General features: G+C 57.9%; 3 protein-coding genes across 4 annotated transcripts; 1 reads left to right on the top strand and 2 right to left on the bottom strand.

Annotated features, from left to right (window-relative positions):
- Positions 1–288: 288 nt before the first annotated feature.
- Positions 289–2,281, bottom strand: PTSG_00680 (uncharacterized protein). The gene is made up of 4 exons (XM_004998090.1): positions 2,091–2,281; positions 1,584–1,855; positions 1,072–1,299; positions 289–785 (listed from the first exon to the last, which is right to left on the bottom strand). The coding sequence occupies exons 1-4, from the start codon at positions 2,170–2,172 to the stop codon at positions 537–539; spliced, it is 831 nt and encodes a 276-aa protein (XP_004998147.1). The 5' UTR covers positions 2,173–2,281; the 3' UTR covers positions 289–536.
- Positions 2,282–2,521: 240 nt separating this feature from the next.
- Positions 2,522–16,064, bottom strand: PTSG_00679 (the record flags this gene model as incomplete). Of its 2 annotated transcripts, none has more annotated exons than XM_012637627.1 (20): positions 15,939–16,064; positions 13,513–15,354; positions 13,272–13,306; positions 13,029–13,104; positions 12,721–12,848; positions 12,121–12,268; positions 11,835–11,942; positions 11,511–11,587; positions 11,274–11,325; positions 11,033–11,131; positions 10,778–10,848; positions 10,521–10,640; positions 10,294–10,344; positions 9,992–10,101; positions 9,481–9,743; positions 9,098–9,280; positions 8,748–8,873; positions 8,378–8,513; positions 7,855–8,211; positions 2,522–7,614 (listed from the first exon to the last, which is right to left on the bottom strand). In XM_012637627.1, exons 2-20 carry the CDS (start codon positions 14,983–14,985, stop codon positions 2,522–2,524), a joined length of 8,706 nt encoding a protein of 2,901 aa, XP_012493081.1. In that variant the 5' UTR covers positions 14,986–15,354; positions 15,939–16,064. The 2 variants fall into 2 exon arrangements, with proteins under 2 accessions (XP_012493081.1, XP_004998146.1); XM_004998089.1 differs by lacking the exon at positions 15,939–16,064 and adding an exon at positions 15,630–15,760.
- PTSG_11627 (uncharacterized protein) lies at positions 15,709–20,639 on the top strand (the record flags this gene model as incomplete). Its single annotated transcript, XM_004998088.1, has 10 exons — positions 15,709–15,881; positions 16,512–16,614; positions 16,743–17,479; positions 17,750–18,056; positions 18,262–18,327; positions 18,481–18,638; positions 18,863–18,932; positions 19,139–19,575; positions 19,856–19,938; positions 20,374–20,639. The coding sequence occupies 10 exons, from the start codon at positions 15,709–15,711 to the stop codon at positions 20,637–20,639; spliced, it is 2,400 nt and encodes a 799-aa protein (XP_004998145.1).
- Between the last annotated feature and the right edge of the window lie 481 nt (positions 20,640–21,120).

The raw sequence follows: 21,120 nt of genomic DNA, 5'->3' as shown, positions 1-21,120 counted from the left end.
TGTGTGTGTGCGTGCGTAAGAGTGAGTGTGAGTGTGTATGTGTGTGTATGTGTGCGTATGTGTGTGTATGTGTGCGTGTGCATTCTGCGTATGCTTGCGTACGTACCTCTTTTCCTTGCGTTGGTTGCACGGTCACCCCCACAACCACCTTGCTTGTGTACCACCGCCTTGTGTTCTTCCTTGTGTTTGCCCCCTCTGCCCTCAAATCCTTGTGCCAACCCCCCCCCCCCTCCTCATTTGGTGCACACGTTCCCATGCATGACTGAACAAGAGCAAAAGAGTCCTCAATCGGTGCGAATATGTCTATGACGATGGCTGTTGAGCCGAGGAAGAGGGCACGACGCAACAAACACGTACCGCAAGTTCACTCGAGCTGTGAGTTGGGGCACGTTCATGTGTACAATACAGGAGACACGTGAAACAGCAGCAAGGCAAGAAAGGTGAAGAAACCTCGCATGCAAGGAAGTGGTGTGATGCGAAATGTAACGGCAACACGCACGGACGGCGAGCAAGCAAGACGTGCAGATGCATCAGCATCACTGGGAAGATGGGGGCTGTTGCGGCGGGAGGGCTGGCTGTGTGGATGGTGCTTGCGCCGATGATGATGATGATGATGGTGGTGCTTGTGATGAGGAGGATGATGAGCCTTGGAGGTACTGCTGGGACTGTGTTGCCAGGTAGTTGAGGCCACCAAGCAAGGCAGATCCCACCCGGTCCGTGACCCTGTACTCTTGGTTCAGTTCGCCAACCTTCTTCACGCTCGCAGATGCAATGGTGCCCACCTTCTGCTCAAGCGAAAAAGCGCGGGTCAGAGAGTGAGTGAGTGCGCAGAAGGTAGAGGACTGCGTAATGTCAACGATTGGGAACAAAGGCAGAAACAGCCCATCGAGAGCACACACACACACACACACACACACACACACACACACACACAGAGTGTACACATGCGGACACACGCAACACACATACACCCAGACACACACACACACACACACACACACACTCTCTCTCTCTCTCACACCAAGATCCCCCCCCACACACACACACGCACACACACACGCAACACCTCACCTTGGTGATTTGATGCTTCTCGTTGAGTTGGACGGCAGAGCCATATGCTGAGGAGACGCCTGCCTTGACATTGTCCACCACCTTGTACTTTTCATTGGCAGCAACGGCGGCGCTGTAGGTTGACTTGACGCCAGATGCAATGGTGTGCGTGATCTGGTGTCGTTCGTTCAGCTCCTTGGCTGTTTGATAGCCCTGCACAAGGTACTTGCCACCGTCTCGATTTGCCGCCTTCAGTTGCAAGAGCGTTTGAGAAGAACAGGCATGGAAGGTGGGGGCGGGCGGGGAGTGAGCGGCTGGATGGATACAATGCATGTGGTTGTGTTGACGGACACGCACACACAGACACACAGACACGCAGATACACAAACGCACAGACACACAGACACACAGACGCGCGCGCACACACACACACACACACACACACACAAAGACAGACACACACAAAGACAGACACACAGACAGACACACAGACACACACAGGCACAGACACGCAGACACACTCAATTACACACCTTGACGGCTTCGACGCCAACGTCGACAACGGATGGGTCTTGTGCTGGGGTGGCGAGGGCGGTTGACGCTGGGCCACCATTGCTCGTTGGCGGCGCAGGAAGCACGGGGAGAGCGCCAGACATTTCCTTGTGGAGGGAGTCGACGCGGGCTGCGTAGGATGCACGGCACTGCTTCACGGAATCACGGGACTGCGAAAAGGATGGGTCTGCGAGTGCTTGGTCCAGGTTCTGAATAGCGTGAGAATACAAGCCAATCGCTTCCTTGTAATTGCCTGCAGCGTGAAGGCGTGCGTGCGTGTGTGAGTGTGTGTGTGTGTGTGTGTGTGTGTGTGTGTGTGTGTGTGAGGCGAAGAGAATGGACAGGCGCCCGTGGTTGGACTCGCATATGCATACACCACCCACTCTCGAGCCCTCAAGCCGAAGCAACGCATGACTCATGGCTTGCTTGCTTGCTCGTTGAGCAACAGCGTGCAATGCAGCGCATGGATATCTTGCGCGCAAACTCACCCAAGTTGTCCATCTCCACGGCTGCATGTGCAAACCGGGAGGCTTGTTCGAGCCGAGGGTGCATCTTTTGCGTCGTGGCCATGTCTGCTATCGATGTGCTGGGGGTGTATGGAGACAGTGAGGTGTTCGTGTGTGTTGATGTGATGAGAATTGCTTGTCTTGTCTTGCGTTGTCGTCGTCTGCTACTCTCATTGATGAGTCATCAAGCGTCGTTGGCTGCGTTTATTGGTTTCCAAGAAAGAAGCACCACTCGTCGTATCTCATCGTATCATGCCGCCGCAACCATGCCAAACTACAACACACACACACACACACACGCAGAACACACACACACACACACACACGCAGAACACACACACACACACACACACAGAACACAAACACACACACACACACACGCAGAACACAAACACAGGTGCATCTATCTCATCTCAGCACATGGACTCCTCGTGGTTTCCCGTGGAGGAAGGGGCTGCCATCCACTCGTGCGTGCTGGTAAGGTGCGACGCCGCCTGCGACGGTGCCGTGGCCTGTGAGCTGGCAGTTCGCGAAAACGACCCTTGCGATCCGGAGCTCGACACCTCCATCAGCGGGGAAAGCGGCTGGTTGCGCAGATCCCGCACATACGAGGACGAGCGCTGGCTGCCGGGCCCGGACGACGCCGAATATGACGACGACGCAAACGAAGCTGTGGAATCACCGCGCTGCCCATCGTGCCCCTGTTGCTGCTGTTGCTGTTGCTGTTGCTGCTGCTGTTGCTGCGCTTGCTCCTGCTGCTGCATCGAGTCGCCGTTTGGCCGCACGTGGTCCTGGTGCCCGTGGTCAACCACAACAACATGCTGCTGCTGCTGCTGCTGCTGGGCGGACCCCTTCTTCTTGCTCTTCTTGTTCTTCGAGTGCTTCTGCTTGCCCTTGCGGTTCACAATTGGCGGGTGCACCTCCACAGATGCGTCCGCTGCCGTGGACGCCGTTGGTGCAGGGCCGCTGTGCACATCCGCTGCCGTGCCCGCGGTGGCTGGGCTGGGCGGCGATGGTGTCACCGGTGCAGTAGTCAGGTCCTCGTACGAGCCCTCAACAGAGGCAGACGACCGCTTGCTGGCTGCCGAGGTGCGCCCGTGCTGCCCGTCGTGGTGGTGGTGGTGCAAGGGGTGCAGCAGCGTCTGGAAGTGGCGCCACAGGCCCCGACGAGGCGCAGCATGGCGCAGCTGCACATCTGGCACAACAATCGACGTGTGCTTGTGCATCTGCTTCTTGTGGCTGCGCATGCGCCGTGTTCCGAGCGGTGCCTTCTCGTGCACTTGCGTGCTTGTGCGCTCAAACGCGTGGCGCGACAGCCGCACCGTGATCTTGTCGCCCAGGTCCGCGCACACCTTCACCACTTCGTCGAGCGTGGCGTGCTCCAGGTCGTGCCACGTCGTTGCGTTGGTGTTCTTCACCTTGAGCAGCCGCTGACCCGGCTTCACCTTGCCAGAGAGGCGGTCCGACGTCACCTCGTCAACAACAAGGCGGCTCACGCGCGTGTTGGGGTCGTACACGTCCGCAAACAGCAAGCCGTAGTTGTCCCCTTCCTTCTGAATGTGCACGTCGTGGTGCGAGAGGTCGTCCTTCAGCGGCCACATGTGCCGATACATCACGTCCGTCACAATGCGCGTTGGCTTCTTCGACACGTGGCTGGAGCGGCGCCGCCTGGGTTTCTCCGCGCCCTCACCGCCTGCCGCCGCCTGCATGTCAGCCTCGGTCGGCATGGGCAGCCCTGCGCGCGGGAGCATTGCGCGCACGGGCACAAACGTGGGCTTGGCGCGCGGCACGCTGGCGAAGATGCACGGGCGGTGCTTGAACCAGTTGACGTACATGCGCAGGTGGCCATACGACACGGGCCGCTGCGTGGTTGCGCGCAGCACCACCATGTTGAGCACGTCGCTCTCGGCCGCCATCACCTCCAGCGACTCCAGCGTCAGGTCCTTGCCGTGCTGATCGTTCACCGCAACAATGCGGTCGCCGCAAAACAGCAAATTCAGCGCAGAGGACCCGGCCTCCACGCCAGAGACATACAGCTCGTGATGGGCCGTCTCAATCACGTCAAAGCCAAGGCACTCTGCGTTGACGTTGCGGCGCACCTCCACCTCCTTCACAGCGAGCAGCGGGCCCTTGGTGGTACGCGCAGCCATGTCGCTCTTCGACCTGTGCTTCGTGTGCAGCTTGGGCATTGGGCCTGCGCCCGTGGTGTCGATGCCGGTGGCCTGCTGCATCTCCATCATGTTCATGGCGCCGCCCTCACCAGCAACGGGCCGTCGCACCACCAGCTTGATCTGCAGCACGCCCAGGATGATGCGCTCTGCCTCCGCAGCCGTCAGGAACCGCGTGTCCTCGCCGCCAACCAACAGCACCTCGTCCAAGGGCTGCAGCAGCCGGTGCGCCAGCGAGCCGGCCACCGTGTGCTTGACATAGATCTTCGAGCCCAGCGACGTGAGCGAGAAGCCAAAGTCCTCGCGGAAGTCCTTGCGCTCCAGCACCACCGTGAACACGTCTCGGCCGGTCGCGGGCATGGGCGGGTACGAGTCGCGGCGGGCGGTGCGGCCATCGCCACTTTCGCCCTCTGTTCCGCTCTCGCTCGAGCGGCGCATGCTGCCGCCACTGCTGCTGCTGGTGCGGCGGCGGCGGCGGCGACGGTGGCTGCCCTTCTTCTTCCTGCCACCGGCACCGCTGGTCGATGAACGGCGTGGCCGCGGTGCTCCGCCACCACTGCCATCCAACAACACGCCATCCTCATCGTCCTCGTCCTCCTCATCATCCTCGTCCTCCTCCTCGTCCTCGTCATCATCCTCGTCATCATACTCCTCATCCTCGTCTTCTTCGTCCTCTTCCTCTTCATCTTCATCTTCCTCCATGAGGTCACTGAGGCTGCTGCGGGGCGATGCGCGCGGGGTGGATGGTCGCGCCACCCGCCGCCTGTGGTGCCGCTTGCGCCACTTCTTCCGCTCCTGCGCACGCCGGTGCTGCCAGCTGGCCACCGTGTCTGCGCGGCCACGTGCCTGGCGCCTGGCCAGAGCCACCACCACGTCGGCGTGGCTCGTGATGAACTGCTTGACGTCCTCGTGTGACCACCCCTTCACGGGCACCTTGTTCACCTCCACAATGCAGTCGCCCTCCTTCAGGCCAAAGTGCTCTGCGATCCCGCCCTCGTTCACCTTGGTGATGATGTGGCGGCCCTTGTGCGTCGTGCCAAAGGTCAGCCCAAACGGCACGTTGGACGTGCGCTGCAAGTTCACGCGGATCATCTGCACGTGCGACTGCTTGCGGCGCTTGTGCGTGAAGAACGCAGCGTGTGCACCGGCAACGTGCTTCAGCAGCTCGTACTGCTCCATGCAGATGTTGGAGTTGGACGTGGCCGTGAGCCAGTGCAGCGGGTTGTCGTCGTCCGCGCCCGGTTCCGGCAGATTAATGTCCTTCATCTCACCCGTCTCGTCGTGGTAGTTGAAGGCCACTGTCTCAATCCACGCGTTGTCCGTGTTGCGCGGGTCGTGCAGGAGGCCACGGTACACCTCCAAGATGGCGGCGCGGCTAAGCCGTTCCTTGATCATCTCTTCCAGCGCTGCCGAGGACAGGCTCGTGCCGCCAGCACCACCGGCACCGCCCTCCGTCGTCGACGCCGCTGCCGCTGCTGCTGACGCTGTTCCAGCCTGTGTGGCTGTGACGGTCGCGGGTGTGGCTGTTGGCCCGCCTTTGTTCGTGGCGTTGGCGGCGTGCAGCTGCAGGTCCTGGGTGGACACGATGTTGGCCAGCTTGGACGCGCGCACCGTCTCTGTGCCGACCTTACCGCGGAAGGCAAGCTCAAGCGCACGCTGCATAGCCGTCTGCAGCTCCTCGCCAGGGCGGATGAACACGGAGGGGAGGTAGCTGGTGCCTGTGACGCTGTTCTTCAGCGCAAGCACTTCCAGCACGGGGTGTTTGTCCTGCGTCACCACCTGCCCCTTGGAGTTGCGCTTCCAACGGGAGATGATCATGTGCACGGCGTGGTTTGGACCCCACAGCGCAAACATGCCGCGGCCAGCAACGCCCGTGCGCCCGTACGGGTAGAGGGGGAGGCCGCGCGGATTGAGGTCGTACAAACCCTCGTAGCTGCGGCGGTCCACCTCGTCGTCGTTGGAGTTGAAGTGGGGCAGGTCGCGGCTTCGCACACGGCCCTCGGCAATGGCCTGCAGCTCACGGATGTTGGGATCTGCGCGTGGGTGCTTGAGCACATTCGGCGCCGTGTAGAACGGTGGACGGTACACGGACACGGGGTGGCCCCAGTCTGTGTCGCTTGGCGTCGCACGGCGCACATCCTCCGTGCCAGGGTACATGCCCTCGCACACCCGGCAGGACAGCGTGGGCAGGCCAACGTCATCCGCTGGCGACTCCTGCTCTTGCTCCTGCAGCTCCTCTTCTTGCTGTTGCTGTTGCTGTTGCTGCTGTTGTTGCTGCTGCTGCTGCTGCTGGTCCACTGCAGCATCACCGTACGAGAAGGGTGGAGACGAAGTCGCGGTGGTTGCTTCCGTCGTGGTTGCTTCCGTCGTGGTGGCGGTCGTTGTCTCTGTTGGTGCGCCGCGTTGCGTCCACTGCCCTGTGGGCGACGTGGCTTCCGCTGCCTGCACCGGGCGAGCTGGTGCTGCTCCGGCATCGTCCACGCTTCTTCGCTGCTGCTGCTGCTGCTGCTGCTGCCGCTGTTGTTGTGACGCGACCATCGCGCCCGTGCTGGCTGCGCCCTGGGAGGAAGAGGCGCTGTACGAGCCATCGAGCATGGGCGTTGCGCCGTCAATCGGCGCCGGGTGCTGGCGAGCGAGCGCGCCCACCTCGGGCTGCTTCACCACCGTGAGCACAAACGACGGTGGCTGCCGCTGTAGGAGGCGGCGCACAAGCCCCGCGTTGGCCGTGTGCACGTCAAACTGCCCAATGCGAAGGATGTGGTCGTACTTCTGCAGGCCAGCGCGCTTGGCGGCGCTGTTGTTGTACACGCGCAAGATAAACGTGCCCTCCTGCGCAGCCGGGTTGGTCTGGATCTCGTTTGGGTCGCAGCTGCCCAGCACAACGCCAATGTCTGCCTCCACATCTGTTGCCTGCGGGTTTGGGCGTGTCAGTGTGCATTCGCGCGTGGGATACGCCGCAACGTGGGGCTTGAGCTTCATGTCGCTGCGCTTGTACAGGTCATATGCCTTCGGCTCATGGCGAACGACGAGCGTGACGCGGTCCATCGCCTTGGCCAGCGCCTCCTGCGCATGTGAGACCTTCACTTCCTCCATGGGCCGGCCGTTGATGGACAGAATGCGGTCGCCCTCGCGCAGGTCGCCGTTGGCGTCGGCGATGGAGTTCGGTAGGATCCTGCCGATGAAGACGGGGGCGCGGCGGTCCGTTTCGCCCAGCAGGCGCAGGCCAAGGTCCAGGGTGTTTCGCGGCTTGCGAAGGTTCACGCGGCGTGTTTCACCGGTGGAGCGCACCTCAAGCTCCCGCTCTTGCTGCGCAACGGCAGCGGCCAACCGGTCTGACCCTGCGCACGCGAGCGATGGGCGTGTGTGTGTGTGTGTGTGTGTGTGTGTGTGTGTGTGTGTGTGTGTGTGTGTGTGTGTGTGTGTGTGTGTGTGTGTGAGTGAGTGAGTGAGTGAGTGCCTCAGTGTCAGAAGAAGAAGAAGGCAAGTGCTCGAGGGAACGAAAAAAGGAGGAGCAGGAACAGCAAAGGCAAGGACTACGACAGAAGCGAGGAAGAAGAGGAGCGACTGCGTGCGCGTACCTTGCACGACGTCGGGCACCGGGGAGGTGTCATCAATGGGCTCGTCGATCTCGCTGCTGTTGCTGCCTGTACCCGCTGTGAACTTGGCGTGGTGGCCGTGTGACGTGCGCACGTCTCCGGACACGGCGTCCTCCACGTCAAACGCAGAGGCAGACACGTGTGGGACTGGCATGGAACGGTCACTCATGGGCGTGAGAGGTTCACCAGAGTCCTCTGCGGGCAGTCGAGGGCTGATGCGAGGCAGGTTGGGGAACTTGTTGAAGTCGGTTTCAAGCGCCAGCACGGGCTTGCTCTGCGTGTCTGCAATGTTGCCTGCAGTCACACGCTTCTCACGCTCATCCATGTGCACATGCAAACCTACAGCGCATGTGTGTGTTGGGGGAGGTGAGGAGTGGCACATGGGGTGCGTCGAGGTGGGTACGCAACATGCAATATGAAGCGCGGTTGTGCAGGCACTCAACCAGACGCACATGCGAACATGTGGTACGGGAGCATGCACACAGCGAACTAAAATCCCACCCACCTTTGGGGTTGTAAGCGACTGTGATGACGGCCTGTTGCACAGCGTGCAGCTGGGCAAGCACCTCAACCACGCTCGCCTTTTCCACGCTGCGGCCATTGAGCGTGAGAATCTGGTCACCAACATGAAGATGGCTCACCTACAAGACGAGAGACGCGGCGGCACATCACAGTGCGTGAGAAGGAAACGACGCTTCTCGTGTGGGGATGGGTGAAGTAAAAAGGAAAAGGAAAGGGAAAAGGAAAACTCCACCGGATTCTCTGACAGACGCGTATACACACACATACACACAGACAGGCACACAAAAGCACACACAGACAGACACAGACACACACACACGCAGACACACAGACACAGACGCAAGATGACATACGCGATCAGCCATGCTCTGTGGCACGATGCGGGAGATGAAGACGCCTGTTGGGCGGTACATGTCGACGTAACCGCTGGGGCCGACAATGTCGATGCCAAAGCTGTTGTTCTGGCGCACAAGCTCCGTCTGCTCGTGGTTGGAACAACATGAGGGGAAGGGGAGGGGTGCGTGTGATGGAGAGTCAATGGAGGCCAGGCAATTCGCGCATGACAAACTGCGCGATAACAAAGCACAGTCGAACGAACAAACAAGCGAACAAGCCAAACAGGGTGATGGTGCAAACACGCGAACGTTATCATCAAAGCAATCACAACACGCGCAAGTAAAACGTGCAAGCGCCACGCGCGCACCTCTCGAACAGACTGCGCAGCGAGGACGGGCGTGTCCTCCTGGCGCGGGGACCAGACAGGGCGATCTGTGGACTGCTGGCTGGCGGCAGCAGGGGGCGAAGTCGCCTGCTGGGACGACTGGAAGCGCGGTGGCAGCCACGACTCCGTTCGCCGCAGGATGTCAGACTTCATCACCGTCCGCGTCTGCACAAATATGTGTATGACGTGTTTGTGGCAGGGATTTGTGAGCAGGAGCGAAACTGCTTGGGGGTTACGCAGCGTGACGCACACAGGCTTACTGGCAAACAGACTGACAGACACACAAACACACAGAAGCGTAAACGTCCCCAACACCCACCCACCCACCCACCCACCCACCCACACACGTGCGCGCGCACACACACCAGCTTGTATCGTGCGCCAATTTCCTCCTCGTCGGCGTCGATGCGCTGCAGACGGCGGAGCGCATCGACGTGCATGGCGACCTCAAGCTCAACGTGGTCACGCGCCTTGGATAGGGCTCCAGACACCTGCCGCACACTCCACGAGTGCGCGTCCACGCCGTTGATGCGGAAGATCTGGTCGCCGACGCGTGGCAGCTCGCTGCCGGGCCCAAGCACCTCCACCGCAGACACAAACACGCCGCTGTGCTCAGCGGGGACAACGCCTACGGAAAGGGTCGCAGCGATTGTGGAAGACACGCAACGTGTGCCCATGCGTGAGTTAATGTGTGTGTGCGTGTGTGTGTGTGTTAAGTGTGTGAAGTGTGTGTGTGTGTGAAGTGTTTGTGTGGCGGTGAGAAGCACTGCTCGCACACGATGATGCACAACACGCGGCAGCCACGACAACGACGACAACACAGCAACAGCCAGGACAAAGTCAGTACGGCTGCAGCATGACATGACACGCACGCACCGAGACGCTTCCCGTGACCGGTGAGGCCAATGAGGGAGATGGGGAACTGGCCGTCGACGCGGGCGAGCGTGAGTGTGCGGCGCGCGCCGAGATGCGACTTGGGGGACGTGCTGCACAGGTCATGTGCGTGCGTGTGTGTTTGTATGTGTTTGCGTATGTGTGTTTGTATGTTTGTGTGTTAATGAGCGAGTGGGAAACAACGGATGGAAGTTCAAGAACAAAAGAAAGAAGTGTAGGGATCATACAAGGCATGGTGATAGCAGCAGACATGGGCGGGACACGCGATGGTGATGGTGACTCACGGGCGCTCTGGGATCTCCTGCTCCCGCGTCAACTTCACGCCAATGCGGTATCTGGTCAGGGCACAAGCACAACACAACATGAGGGGCAAGGCGAGACAGCAGGGAACGCATTCGATTGCACACAAATAAAACCACGCACAGGGTACAACAAGCGTGAAACACACAAGCAAATGCGCGCGCGCGCACACACACACACACACACACACAAAGGGTGCAGCTGTGCGTACTTTGATCGGCCAACGATAAGCGTGACCTCTTGATCACAGGCCTGCAGCTGGCGAATCACTTCGGGGAGTGTACAGTTGGACACATCCACACCATTCACGTTCAGTAGGCGGTCAAATTGCCTGTGCATGCAAGCACAAACATGTAGAGAGACGCCATAGATGTGAGGGAGCAAAGGGGGTGGAATGTGTCATGCAATGCCCCTGTGTGTGTGTGTGTGTGTGTGTGTGTGTGCGTGTGTGCGGCCCATGCAGCGCACCTCAGTCGCCCATCCCTGTGGGCAAGGCGGTTGGGGATGATGGCACTGATGCGAACACCAGCACGCTTGCCCTGGCAATTCAAAACAAGACGTTTGTGTGCCATGCACAAGTGATCATCAGTGACAAGGGAGAGTGAGGAGAAGGAATGCACACGGAAATAGTGTGTATGCACGGCCTCAAACGCAAGGTACTAGCAGCGAAACACCCACGCACACAGACACACAGACACACACACACTACACCCACGCACGCACCTTCTCCGCAGCCTCTGAGATGTTTGACATGGACGAATGCGTGCTGGAGCGAGAGGAGACGAGGAACCCAAGACCTTCCGTTCCGCACTTGCGCTCCAGCTGTGCAACAACACACGTAGGCGTGAGAGCAACAAACATGGGTGAATCAGAATGCGCACCAAGGTAGATTTGGAGTGGGAGCGAGCGAGTATGGGTATGGGTCACCGCAGCGTGCATGAAGTGCTTGTGGTTGCGCGCATACCTGATCCTGGTTGACGGTTGCCCAAGATTCTGTGTCGACCAGCTGGCTCTGACTTCCGCGCGTCTGAGTGGCAGTGCCGTGATGTGCAGTGCATTGGTGAGCAATGTATCCGACGTGAAGGTGAGCTTGTGATCAAAGCATGTTCACACACACACACACACACACACACACACACACACACACACACACACACACACACACACACACACACACACACACACACACACACACACACACCGCTGCAGTCGCCCCGTGAAGGACGGGTCTGCGTCCTCCGTCTGGAACTTGAGCGGACGAAGAAACTCCTTTGGCGGCTGTGGCGTTGGGAAACACAAGGGCGAGCGTGGTCCGCGAGAACGGTGTGGTGACGATCATAATTGCAACAAAGTCACAAACACAGTGGCACGAATAAACCAACGAAAACACACACACACACACACGCACGCACACGGCACACTCACACACACACGCACGCACACGGCACACTCACACACACACGCCCACACGCACGCACGAGAGCAAACACATACGCAGAGGTCGGAGAAGCGAACATGAACGCACCGTCTCCATGGTGTCCATCATGTCTTCGATCCTGCGCGCATTCCGGCACACGGAGCGCCACTGATCTTTTTCAAGGCGCATCACGCACACGTCCACAATGTGCGACACCTGTGGCAAGCGGTGGAGGTGTTGGCGAAGAGGAGAAGCAACACAAATCCACACATGAATGGGTGTAGGAGAAAGCAGGAGGAGCGAGGAAGGCCGAACAATCAAGAGTCACAGTTCACACACAAACACAAACACACACACACACACACACACACACAAACACAAACACACAACTCACGGATTGGAGGATGGCCATTGTATCTGCGTATGTGGCGCCGACGAGGCCGATGTTGTCGATGGAGAGAAGGCGGTCACCGGGCTGCAGTCCAGCAACAGCCGCGCGCGTGTGCGGCATTACCACAGACACAAACGATGCACCATACGGCCTGGTTTGGGTCGTCAGTAGTTGTCGCCGTGGTGGTGATGGTGGTGTTCGTGAGACAGGGCCATCAAGATGCAAGCATGCACACTCACATGCCTACAAGCAAAAAACAAACAAACAAACAAACAAACAAACAAACAAACAAACAAACAAACAAACAAACAAACAAACAAACAAACAAACAAACAAACAAACAAACAAACAAACAAACAAACAAACAAACAAACAAACAAACACGCAAAGGTGCCCTAACAAACAAACAACCAACCAAACACACACACACACACAAACAACCAACCAAACACACACACAAACAAACAAACAACCAGCCAAACAACCAACCAGCCAAACAAACAAACAAACAAACAAACAAACAAACAAACAAACAAACAAACAAACAAACAAACAAACAAACAAACAAACAAACAAACAAACAAACAAACAAAGCAAGCTTACGTTTCGCAGCCGCCGATGACCTGGAAGCCGAGAATGCCGCCTGGTTCGTGCTCGTACGGGACAATGATCACCTCGCCGCTCGTCGGTATCAGGTCGAACAGCTGCCCGCCTTTGTTCTGGCGCGCTCCCTGCACGTGTGTGAGTGGATGTGCGTGAGAGAGATAGTGTGTGTATGTGTGTGTGAATGTGTGTACAGGTGTAAAATCAAAGGAAAGCGAGGCAGAGAGAGAGAGAGAGAGACATGTTGGAGCATTTTTCGAGGGAAGACGCAGGGCTGGCATGGCGGTTGCATGCATGCAAGCACGTACCGCGACTTGTGATTGCTTCTGTCTTGTTTCCATGCGCCTGTATGCCTTTGTCGTCAAAAAGTCATGCAGTTGCGCCCTGCAAACCCACACATGCATGAGGGAAGAGACCATTGTTGAGCAGTGGAAGAACGGGGCAACATGGGGTGCATGCAAGCAATGCAGGGACATGGAGTGCATGCACACAATGCCATGCAAAAAGGCGAGCAATGGAGCAAACAGCAGCAAATGTGAAGGCGCACACACCTGTTGGCGTCGATAATCCCATAAGCAGAGCTGACCTGTAGCATGCAAAGGCATGCGAACAGGGTGTTAGAATGCAGGCAAGCATGTGTATACGAGGACCAACAAGGTGCAGACACTGGAGCACGTGCTACCCACACAAACATAATCACAAATGAATGCACACGCACACACAAACACACAGGAGTACACACATAAACACACACACACACGAGTCCACACGAGTACACGCAACAGAACTGACCCTGTGCAGGGAGTTGGAGCTGTGCAGCTGCTGTGAGAGCGGCATTGACTCTGGCACGGGCGACGTCGTCTCACTGCGCGAGCGCATGCGGTGGACGTGTCCACGCTGCTGCTGCAACGACGACGACGACGATGATGGCAGCTGGTGTGACGAGCGCCGGTTTGGTGCGTTGGACAGGCGGGCGGACAGCTCTCGCATGTCGACACCGCCGCGTGGCCGCAGGTGCTGAGGGAGACTCGACACACGCGTGAGACCACGTTGCTGTTGCTGCTGTTGCTGCTGCTGGTGACGTGGCTGCCACTGTTGCCACGGTTGCCACTGCTGCCTGCGAGCATCATCACCAAGTGTATCGGCAGCGGGCGGGGCCGGGGTGGCTGTTGCAGTGGTGGCGGCCGTGAATGACGGCGATGTAACGCTGGCGGTTGTCGCTGCTGTCTCTGCGAGCCCATCCTGCGGCCACTGCGCCTGGCGTTGCTCGTACTCTGTCTCGGGGAAGCTTCCAGAGCGCATGTGGCCCTGCTGCAGCGCTGCCGTCACAGGCACGTGTTCGGCGCCCTCCATCGCTTGCTTGGCCGCAGACGATTCCCTGTCGACCACAAACCCTTCATACTGTGGCTGCTGGTGCTGGTGCTCGTATTGCTGGTGGTATTGTTGTGGCTGCTGCTGCTGTTGGTAGTATTGTTGTTGTTGTTGTTGTTGTTGTTGTTGTTGTTGTTGTTGTTGTTGTTGTTGTTGTTGTTGTTGTTGATAGTGTGTGTTGTGGTGCGTGTCGGCGCTGGCTGGGGTGATGGCGGTGGGCTTGAACACGGGCGGCAGCTGCTCACCTGCGGGCAGGCGGCGCGCCTGGGCCATGGTCGCATCGGACACTGCACTCGACCCGTGCACCTCCTGCAGCGGGGCCGCGTGCGTGCGAGCTGCGGATGATGGCGGCGATGGCAGGCGATGGTGGTGGTGGTGCCCGTTGGGATGGGGGTGACGAGAGTGGGGTGGCGCTGTCTCTGTTGGTGGCGGGGCCGGCAGGCGGCGGCGGGCCGATCGCGGTGACAGCGGCTGCTGGTGCTGCACGGGCTGCTGGTGCTGCACGGGCTGCTGGTGCTGTAGTTGTGCGGTAGGGAGCACTGCCCCAAGGTCGTGCGCGGGCGCCCCAAAGTCCACCGTGCGCAACGCTGCACTCGTTGGTGGCGGCGAGGACCCATGCTGATCCATGCGCTCGATGTCGTGGCGCGTGGCGGTGGCGGTGTCGCCGCTGGCATCTGTCACGGTGAGCTCAAGCTTGGTGGTATGTGACATGAGGTTGTCCAGTAGCTCGGCGGTGAAGGCGGCAGTTGGCAGGCCGTTGATGGCAACGACGCGGTCGCCCACACGCAGGCCCGGGTTGGACGACACCGTGACGATGATGCCGTCATCTGTGTGGGTGAGCTGACACGGCCACGCGCCATCAGGTGCGCAGTTGATGCTGACACTTCTTGTCATGGTCGCACACTGCTGCGTCTCTCACAACAATCGATGCCTTGCTTGGAAGGGCGCAGAAGATGTGGGGGCGGACGGGAAACGAAAGTTTGCGTTGTTTGGGCTCGTTCTATGCGGTTGCTTGTGTGAGCTTGTGTGAGCTTGCTTGCTTGCGCACTCACTCGCTCGTATTCATTCCAAGGTAAAGGGGGGATTCCAAACTAGCTTGCTGTTGGCCTGGGGCGTGCACTCTGTCAGTCTGTCGTCGCATGTGATGCTGGACGGGAAGCGGGAGCGGCGCGGTCGTGGCTCATGTGAAAGGGAAGCTGCGAAGACGCCGTTTGCCAGACGTAAACGAACAGCGCTCAGAGACAAAGAGCGACTCGCTTGAACCTGTACGTGCGTGCGTGCGTGCGTGTGCGTGTGCGCGCGTGTGTGTAAGCAGCAATCTGAAGGGAGAACAGCTGAGGAGAAGCAAGAAGAAGCAAAGCAACCACAAGAACGAGTCAGCGAAGGAGACGGAAGGCGTGCCGGGCGGGGGGGGGGGGACAGCCCACGAGGGGGCAAAGGGAGAGGAGCAGTTGCAACAGAGGAAGGAAACACGAAATCAAACGTGTAGAGGCGAGAGCAACAATCAATCAATCACATCACATCACCAACACACGCACAGGTGATGAATGTGATTGGCTGTGGCAGCACGGTGGAGTCGCTGATCGCAACCAGCACAAGAAGCACGCGAAAGAGGAGATGGAGATGTTCTTGAAGAAGAAGAAGAAGAAGGAGCACAAGAAGAAGGAGCACAAGAAGCAATGGAGAGAGGCTGAGACAGATGGAGATGGAGCCAACAGAAGCAAAGCAAAGAAGAGGAAAGCGATCGAGCCCAACGCAGCTCCCAACAACCGCAGGCAGCAACCGCAGCAGTTTGATTCATCAACCCATCCACGCACGAACCACCAACCAAATCCATGCATCCGCACCTGTCTGTGTCGCCTTGCTTGCTTGCTGGCTTGTCTCGTTGCTTCTGCTGCTTCTGGCTTGCGTGGAGCACACGCTGATCGCTTCCCAACAAGCACACGCACAAGGCGACAGAACGCAACAACGACTGTCAAAACTGAATTCAGTCTCGTGTCCGGAAGAGGCCGAAGGAAGGCAAAGGAGAAAGGAAGGCAAAGGAGAAGGAAGGCAAAGAGGAAGCACAGAAAGAGCTGAGCACTTGCACTGTGTCACACACCATGCGAGCGGCAGAGCTGTTGCGACGAGCGATCCAGCACGCCCAAGAGCCATCCTGTCGCCATGACTTGTGAGTGAGTGCGTCGGAGTGGTGGAAAAAGGGAAGTGGGGAAGGTGGAGTGGGATTGTGGAATTGTGAATGAATACACGTGTGGACGTGTGTGTAATTGTGCGTGTGTGTGTGTGTGCGTGTGTGCGTGTGTGCGTGTGTGCGTGTGTGCGTGTTGCTTGTGCCACATTCACTCACACACGCAAAAATACCCCCTCTCAGCCACTCTCACTCACTTGCATACGCACATACACACACACACACAACGCAGCTTGGAGACGCTCTTGGAATGGACACAGGAGCTCATGCACCAACGAGGACAAGCAGATGTCGTCCTGTCACAAGTCTCCGCCCACTTGTTCACAAGCTTCAAGGTACACGCGCGACCACCTCAATAACAACGCATTTTACAACCTCAATAAACGTACACAACGCGCTCTCCAACACGCTATGCCACACATTTTCTAACTCACCATCTCTTGTAACTCTTGCTGGGGTTTAGGGTACTGAGCATGAAGTGAAACTGGCTGCTGGAGTGCTGGATCAGCTGGCACGGCTACAAGACAAGGATGTGAGACAGAAGTGCAGGGAAACCGTACCGCGGAAGGTGTGGGAACACATCTTGCATGCAACAACGCTGTGCTTGCAGAACTTGCACGCCCTGGCGTGTCTGCCGCTGCCGCTGCTCCACCCGCACCTGGACGCCCCCGTGGAGTCAGCAATCGTCACAGCCATTGGCATGCCTTACGCAGCAAAGCCCCTCGGTATTGTCTTCAGCACGCTCGCTCAAGATCACGGCGACCCTGCCGTTCAAGTCCTCGAGCCGCGCATTCTAAAGCTTCTGGATGGCTCCGTCACTGTTTCCCATCACTGGGCCTGCCGATTTCTTGAATCACTTCTCCGTCACAGCCTTGATAACATCCACAGCCCCGTCATCACCGAGCGTGTGTGCAGGGGTGCTGTAATCTTTGCTGCCACGGCTGCACCACTTCCCTGGCTCATTACTGCTCTCCCACTGCTGCAGTCGCTCTTCACTCGCACCGCACACACTCCTTTCGAAGCCAGTCCGCAGGGTGGCGCACAGTGCGCTGCAAGCATGCTCCAAGTTCTGATTGAGCTGCTCCATGACACGCACGCCACACTTGCAGCAAAAGTTGACCCAGAAACAACAGCAATTCACGCCACCCAAGTGCAAATCATCGCTCTTCTCATGCTCCTCCAGCACGCCATCTCCCTCACGTGAGTGCTGTGTGTGTGTGTGTGTGTGTGTGTGTGTGTGTGCGCGCGTGCGTGTGTGTGTGTGTGTGTGTGTGTGTGTGTGTGTGTGTGTGTGTGTGTGTGTGTGTGTGTGTGTGCGCGTGCGTGCGTGTGTGTGTGTGTGTGTGTGTGTGTGTGTGTGTGTGTGTGTGCTCACTCACATTGCAAGCATTTGTGCATGCGCTGTTGCCCCCCCCCTTCCACCAAAGCTCACCTACCCCGCGTGTTGTGTTTCATGTCTGTGCACACCAGCGGTGATGCCACTGCACCCACATGCTCGTTGACAGCGTGGCTGGTGGCTGCAAAGTGCATGGCGCACCACCTTGCTGTTCCACTGCATACGACGACATTGCACCAGCGTGGACATAAACGCAATCACGGTGCCACCAACACGCATCCAACACCAACCAACGGTCATGAAGACATGACGCAACAGCAGCAGGAACAGGGATGGGAACAAGACACCTCCACTTCTTCACTGTCGATGCTCTTTCCTGACTTGGAAGCAGCGTTCACCGCATGCCCTCAAATGACTTTGGAGCATCTGGAGCAGTGTGTGGTGCGTCTGAGTCATCCAATCGACAACGTTTGCTGCCGCCCATATGCTCAGGTACACGGGTGTTCAATAGCCCTCCCCACTCACGCATCTGCATTGGTATGTGTGTGTGTGTGTGTGTGTGTGTGTGTGTGTGTGTGTGTGTGTGTGTGTGTGTGTGTGTGTGTGTGTGTGTGTGTGTGTGTGTGTTTGTTTGCGTGATTGACAGGAGCTTTTGATTCGGAACCGCCCACCACCCTCCGCAAGGACTATCGATTCAGCTGTGATTTGCAACGTGAGTGAGCGTGGTCTCAGCATGTGTGTGTGTGTGCGTGTGCGTACTGTGTGACGCGTATACGCATGGTTGTGTGACACGTAAGCAACGTTCCCTTCGCCCGTTGTCACACGTCCTCCGTGCATGTACTGTGCCATTCATTTCCAAAAACAGGATCTGTGGCACGCATTGATCAAGTTGGGTGGCCGCCAGCATAGCCAGCAGTCGATGCCTGCAAGCACGCCGTTTCTGAAAGCCACAATCACTGCCGATTGCATCACAGACGGCCACGCTGCGCTCCTCCGACAGTTGAAGCTGCATCACCCATTCACGTTAGTGCTTGCACCCCTCTGCTGTCACGAAACCAACTTCACCACAAACTGTCATGTACATGCGCACACGAACACACACACACACACACACACACAAACACAAACACACACACACAAACACACACACACGAGCATTCAGCCGCTGCCGTGCACTGTAGAAGCCACCCAACAGCTCACAGATCACACACCCACACACTCACACACTCACATATATGGTGGCACAGGATTGCGCAGTGGCATCGCCTGCTGGCAGACACACTGCCTCGGTTTGACCTCTTCCCACAATGCATTTGGGTACGTAGATGATTTGGAGCTGTGTGACAGGATGTGGCTGTCGTGTTGCGAGGCCTTTCTTCTCGGCAGCTTTCTTCCATCATTGAACACAACACAACACACACACACACACACACACACACACACACACACACACACACACACACACACACACACGCACACGTATAAACTCAATTCGCTTCCACACGCCATCTGACGTGTTTCAGGAGCCGCTAGTGCGGCACTTGGCCGTCCACGTTGCACGATCGAATCCGCGTGATGGTGATGACAATGGCACTGACGATCACCACCACCACCAGTGTTACCAGCATCCCCGCGGGCACCTCACTCATCCTGAAGACAGCCGAAATGCCGCGAGTGCGTGGCTGCTGGTGTCCCGGATGCTCACCGCAGCAACCAATGTGCTGACAGCCAATGCACCACCCGTGCAACCAACCACCAGCTTAGCAACATCTACCTTGATGGGCAACAGCAGCAACTTAGTCGCAGCAGCACCCACCCAAGCATTGCACACTACCATGGCAACTGCGACATCAGCAAACGCAGCACTACCGCTGTCGTTCCTGCAGCACCTCGAACTCGCCGTCTCGCTTTTGCCTGCAGGCATCGATCAAGCCGCTGGAGACGAGCAACTGTTTTCCAGGTACACGAGAGAGCACTGACATCGTGTGTCGTGTGAGCGAGAACTGCTGGTATCAAGCATGCATTGCTCTGTCTGTCTGTGTCTGTCTGTCTGTCTGTGTCTGTGTCTGTGTCTGTCTCTCTCTCTCTCTCTGTCTCTCTCTCTCTCTGTCTCTCTTCCATTCCAGTCCAGCAGTGCAACCCAACACTGCTGTTGTGAATGTGAATTGCCCAACGTGTTCACTCCTTTTGCTGACAAGTGTCGTGCACGCTCAATGACGTGTCGTTGTCGCTCATTGCAGTGTTGTTGACGCCGCTGTCGCTGCCGTGGAGTTTGCGTGCGCACACGTGCATGAAGACAAACATGGTGTCGACATCACCACACGTGCGCCTGCGAAAGCACCAGTACTGAACCTCTCATCGTTTGTCGGTGTGTCGTTGCTGCTACAATAGTTTGGGGGGAGAGAGAGAGAGAGAGAGAGAGAGAGAGAGAGAGAGAGAGAGAGAGAGTGTGTGTGTGTGTGTGTGTGTGTGTGTGTGTGTGTGTGTGTGTGTGTGTGTGTGTGTGAGGAGCGGATTACGGTCTTTTGGATTTGCTGGAATTTCACGCATTCAACTATGCATGTGTGCGCATGTGTTGTTGGTTTTGATTGAATGCATGCGAACAATGCTTGATCGCCCAGGCGAGGGTGTTTCTCCACGCGTCTCCTCGCTGCGCATGCTGGCAATGCTGCTTCGGCACGGGCATACCATCCGTGGCCCCACGGAAGTGACAATCGCACTCAACACTGCATTCTCGGACGCACATCAACATGTGGAGCCTTTCACGGCTCTGGCTGCCTCCTCACGCACAGCGACTGCTGCCGCCAAGACAACAGCGACCACAACCACGCCAACCACAACTGCCACAAGCACAAACATAACTGCAACGCCAACCACAACCTCAACTGCAACAACCAGCGCAGTCAGGAGCACGGCCACAGGCAATGCGTGTACCACTTCGGCTGGGCTGCAACTGCTGTTGGAGTCGCTGCTGCCCGCATGTGCGCATCACATCTGTGCAGCGCTGCAGAGGGACGACTATGAGCTCCAGTTTCACGCCATCAACACACTGCTCCTGCTGGCACCAGCAGCATGCAAGGCTTTCCGCCTGCCTGTTTCATCACACACGTCTTCGCCGCCGCACCCCACGGCCACCACAGCGCTGAGTGACACAGAGATGCAAAACGTCCTCCCATTACCTCAAGTGCACGCCTTGCGCAATGTTTTTGCTGGGGACGACCCGTCCTGTGGACCATTGTGGCGCTTCATCATCGCTGGCATGGCGTCAGTGTCCCATCGCGTCTCCGCACTGTGTGCGTACGTGTGCTACTGTTGGCTGCTGGCTCTCGCAGACGACGCAATGGATGGATCTTCACCCGACAAATCGGCATCAAGGGAAGCAGCAGCACGAGCAGCAACAACGGCTGCAACAGCACAAGAGCCAGCGCTCACAACAGCAGCAACAGCAACAGCAACAGCAACAGCAACAGCAACAGCAACAGCAACAACAACAGCCAGGACAGCA

The sequence above is a fragment of the Salpingoeca rosetta genome (genome assembly GCF_000188695.1).
Source record: "Salpingoeca rosetta unplaced genomic scaffold supercont1.2, whole genome shotgun sequence".
NCBI lineage: Eukaryota > Choanoflagellata > Craspedida > Salpingoecidae > Salpingoeca > Salpingoeca rosetta.
Note: the sequence above shows the minus strand (reverse complement) of the source record. Positions and strands in the feature narration are given on the sequence as shown.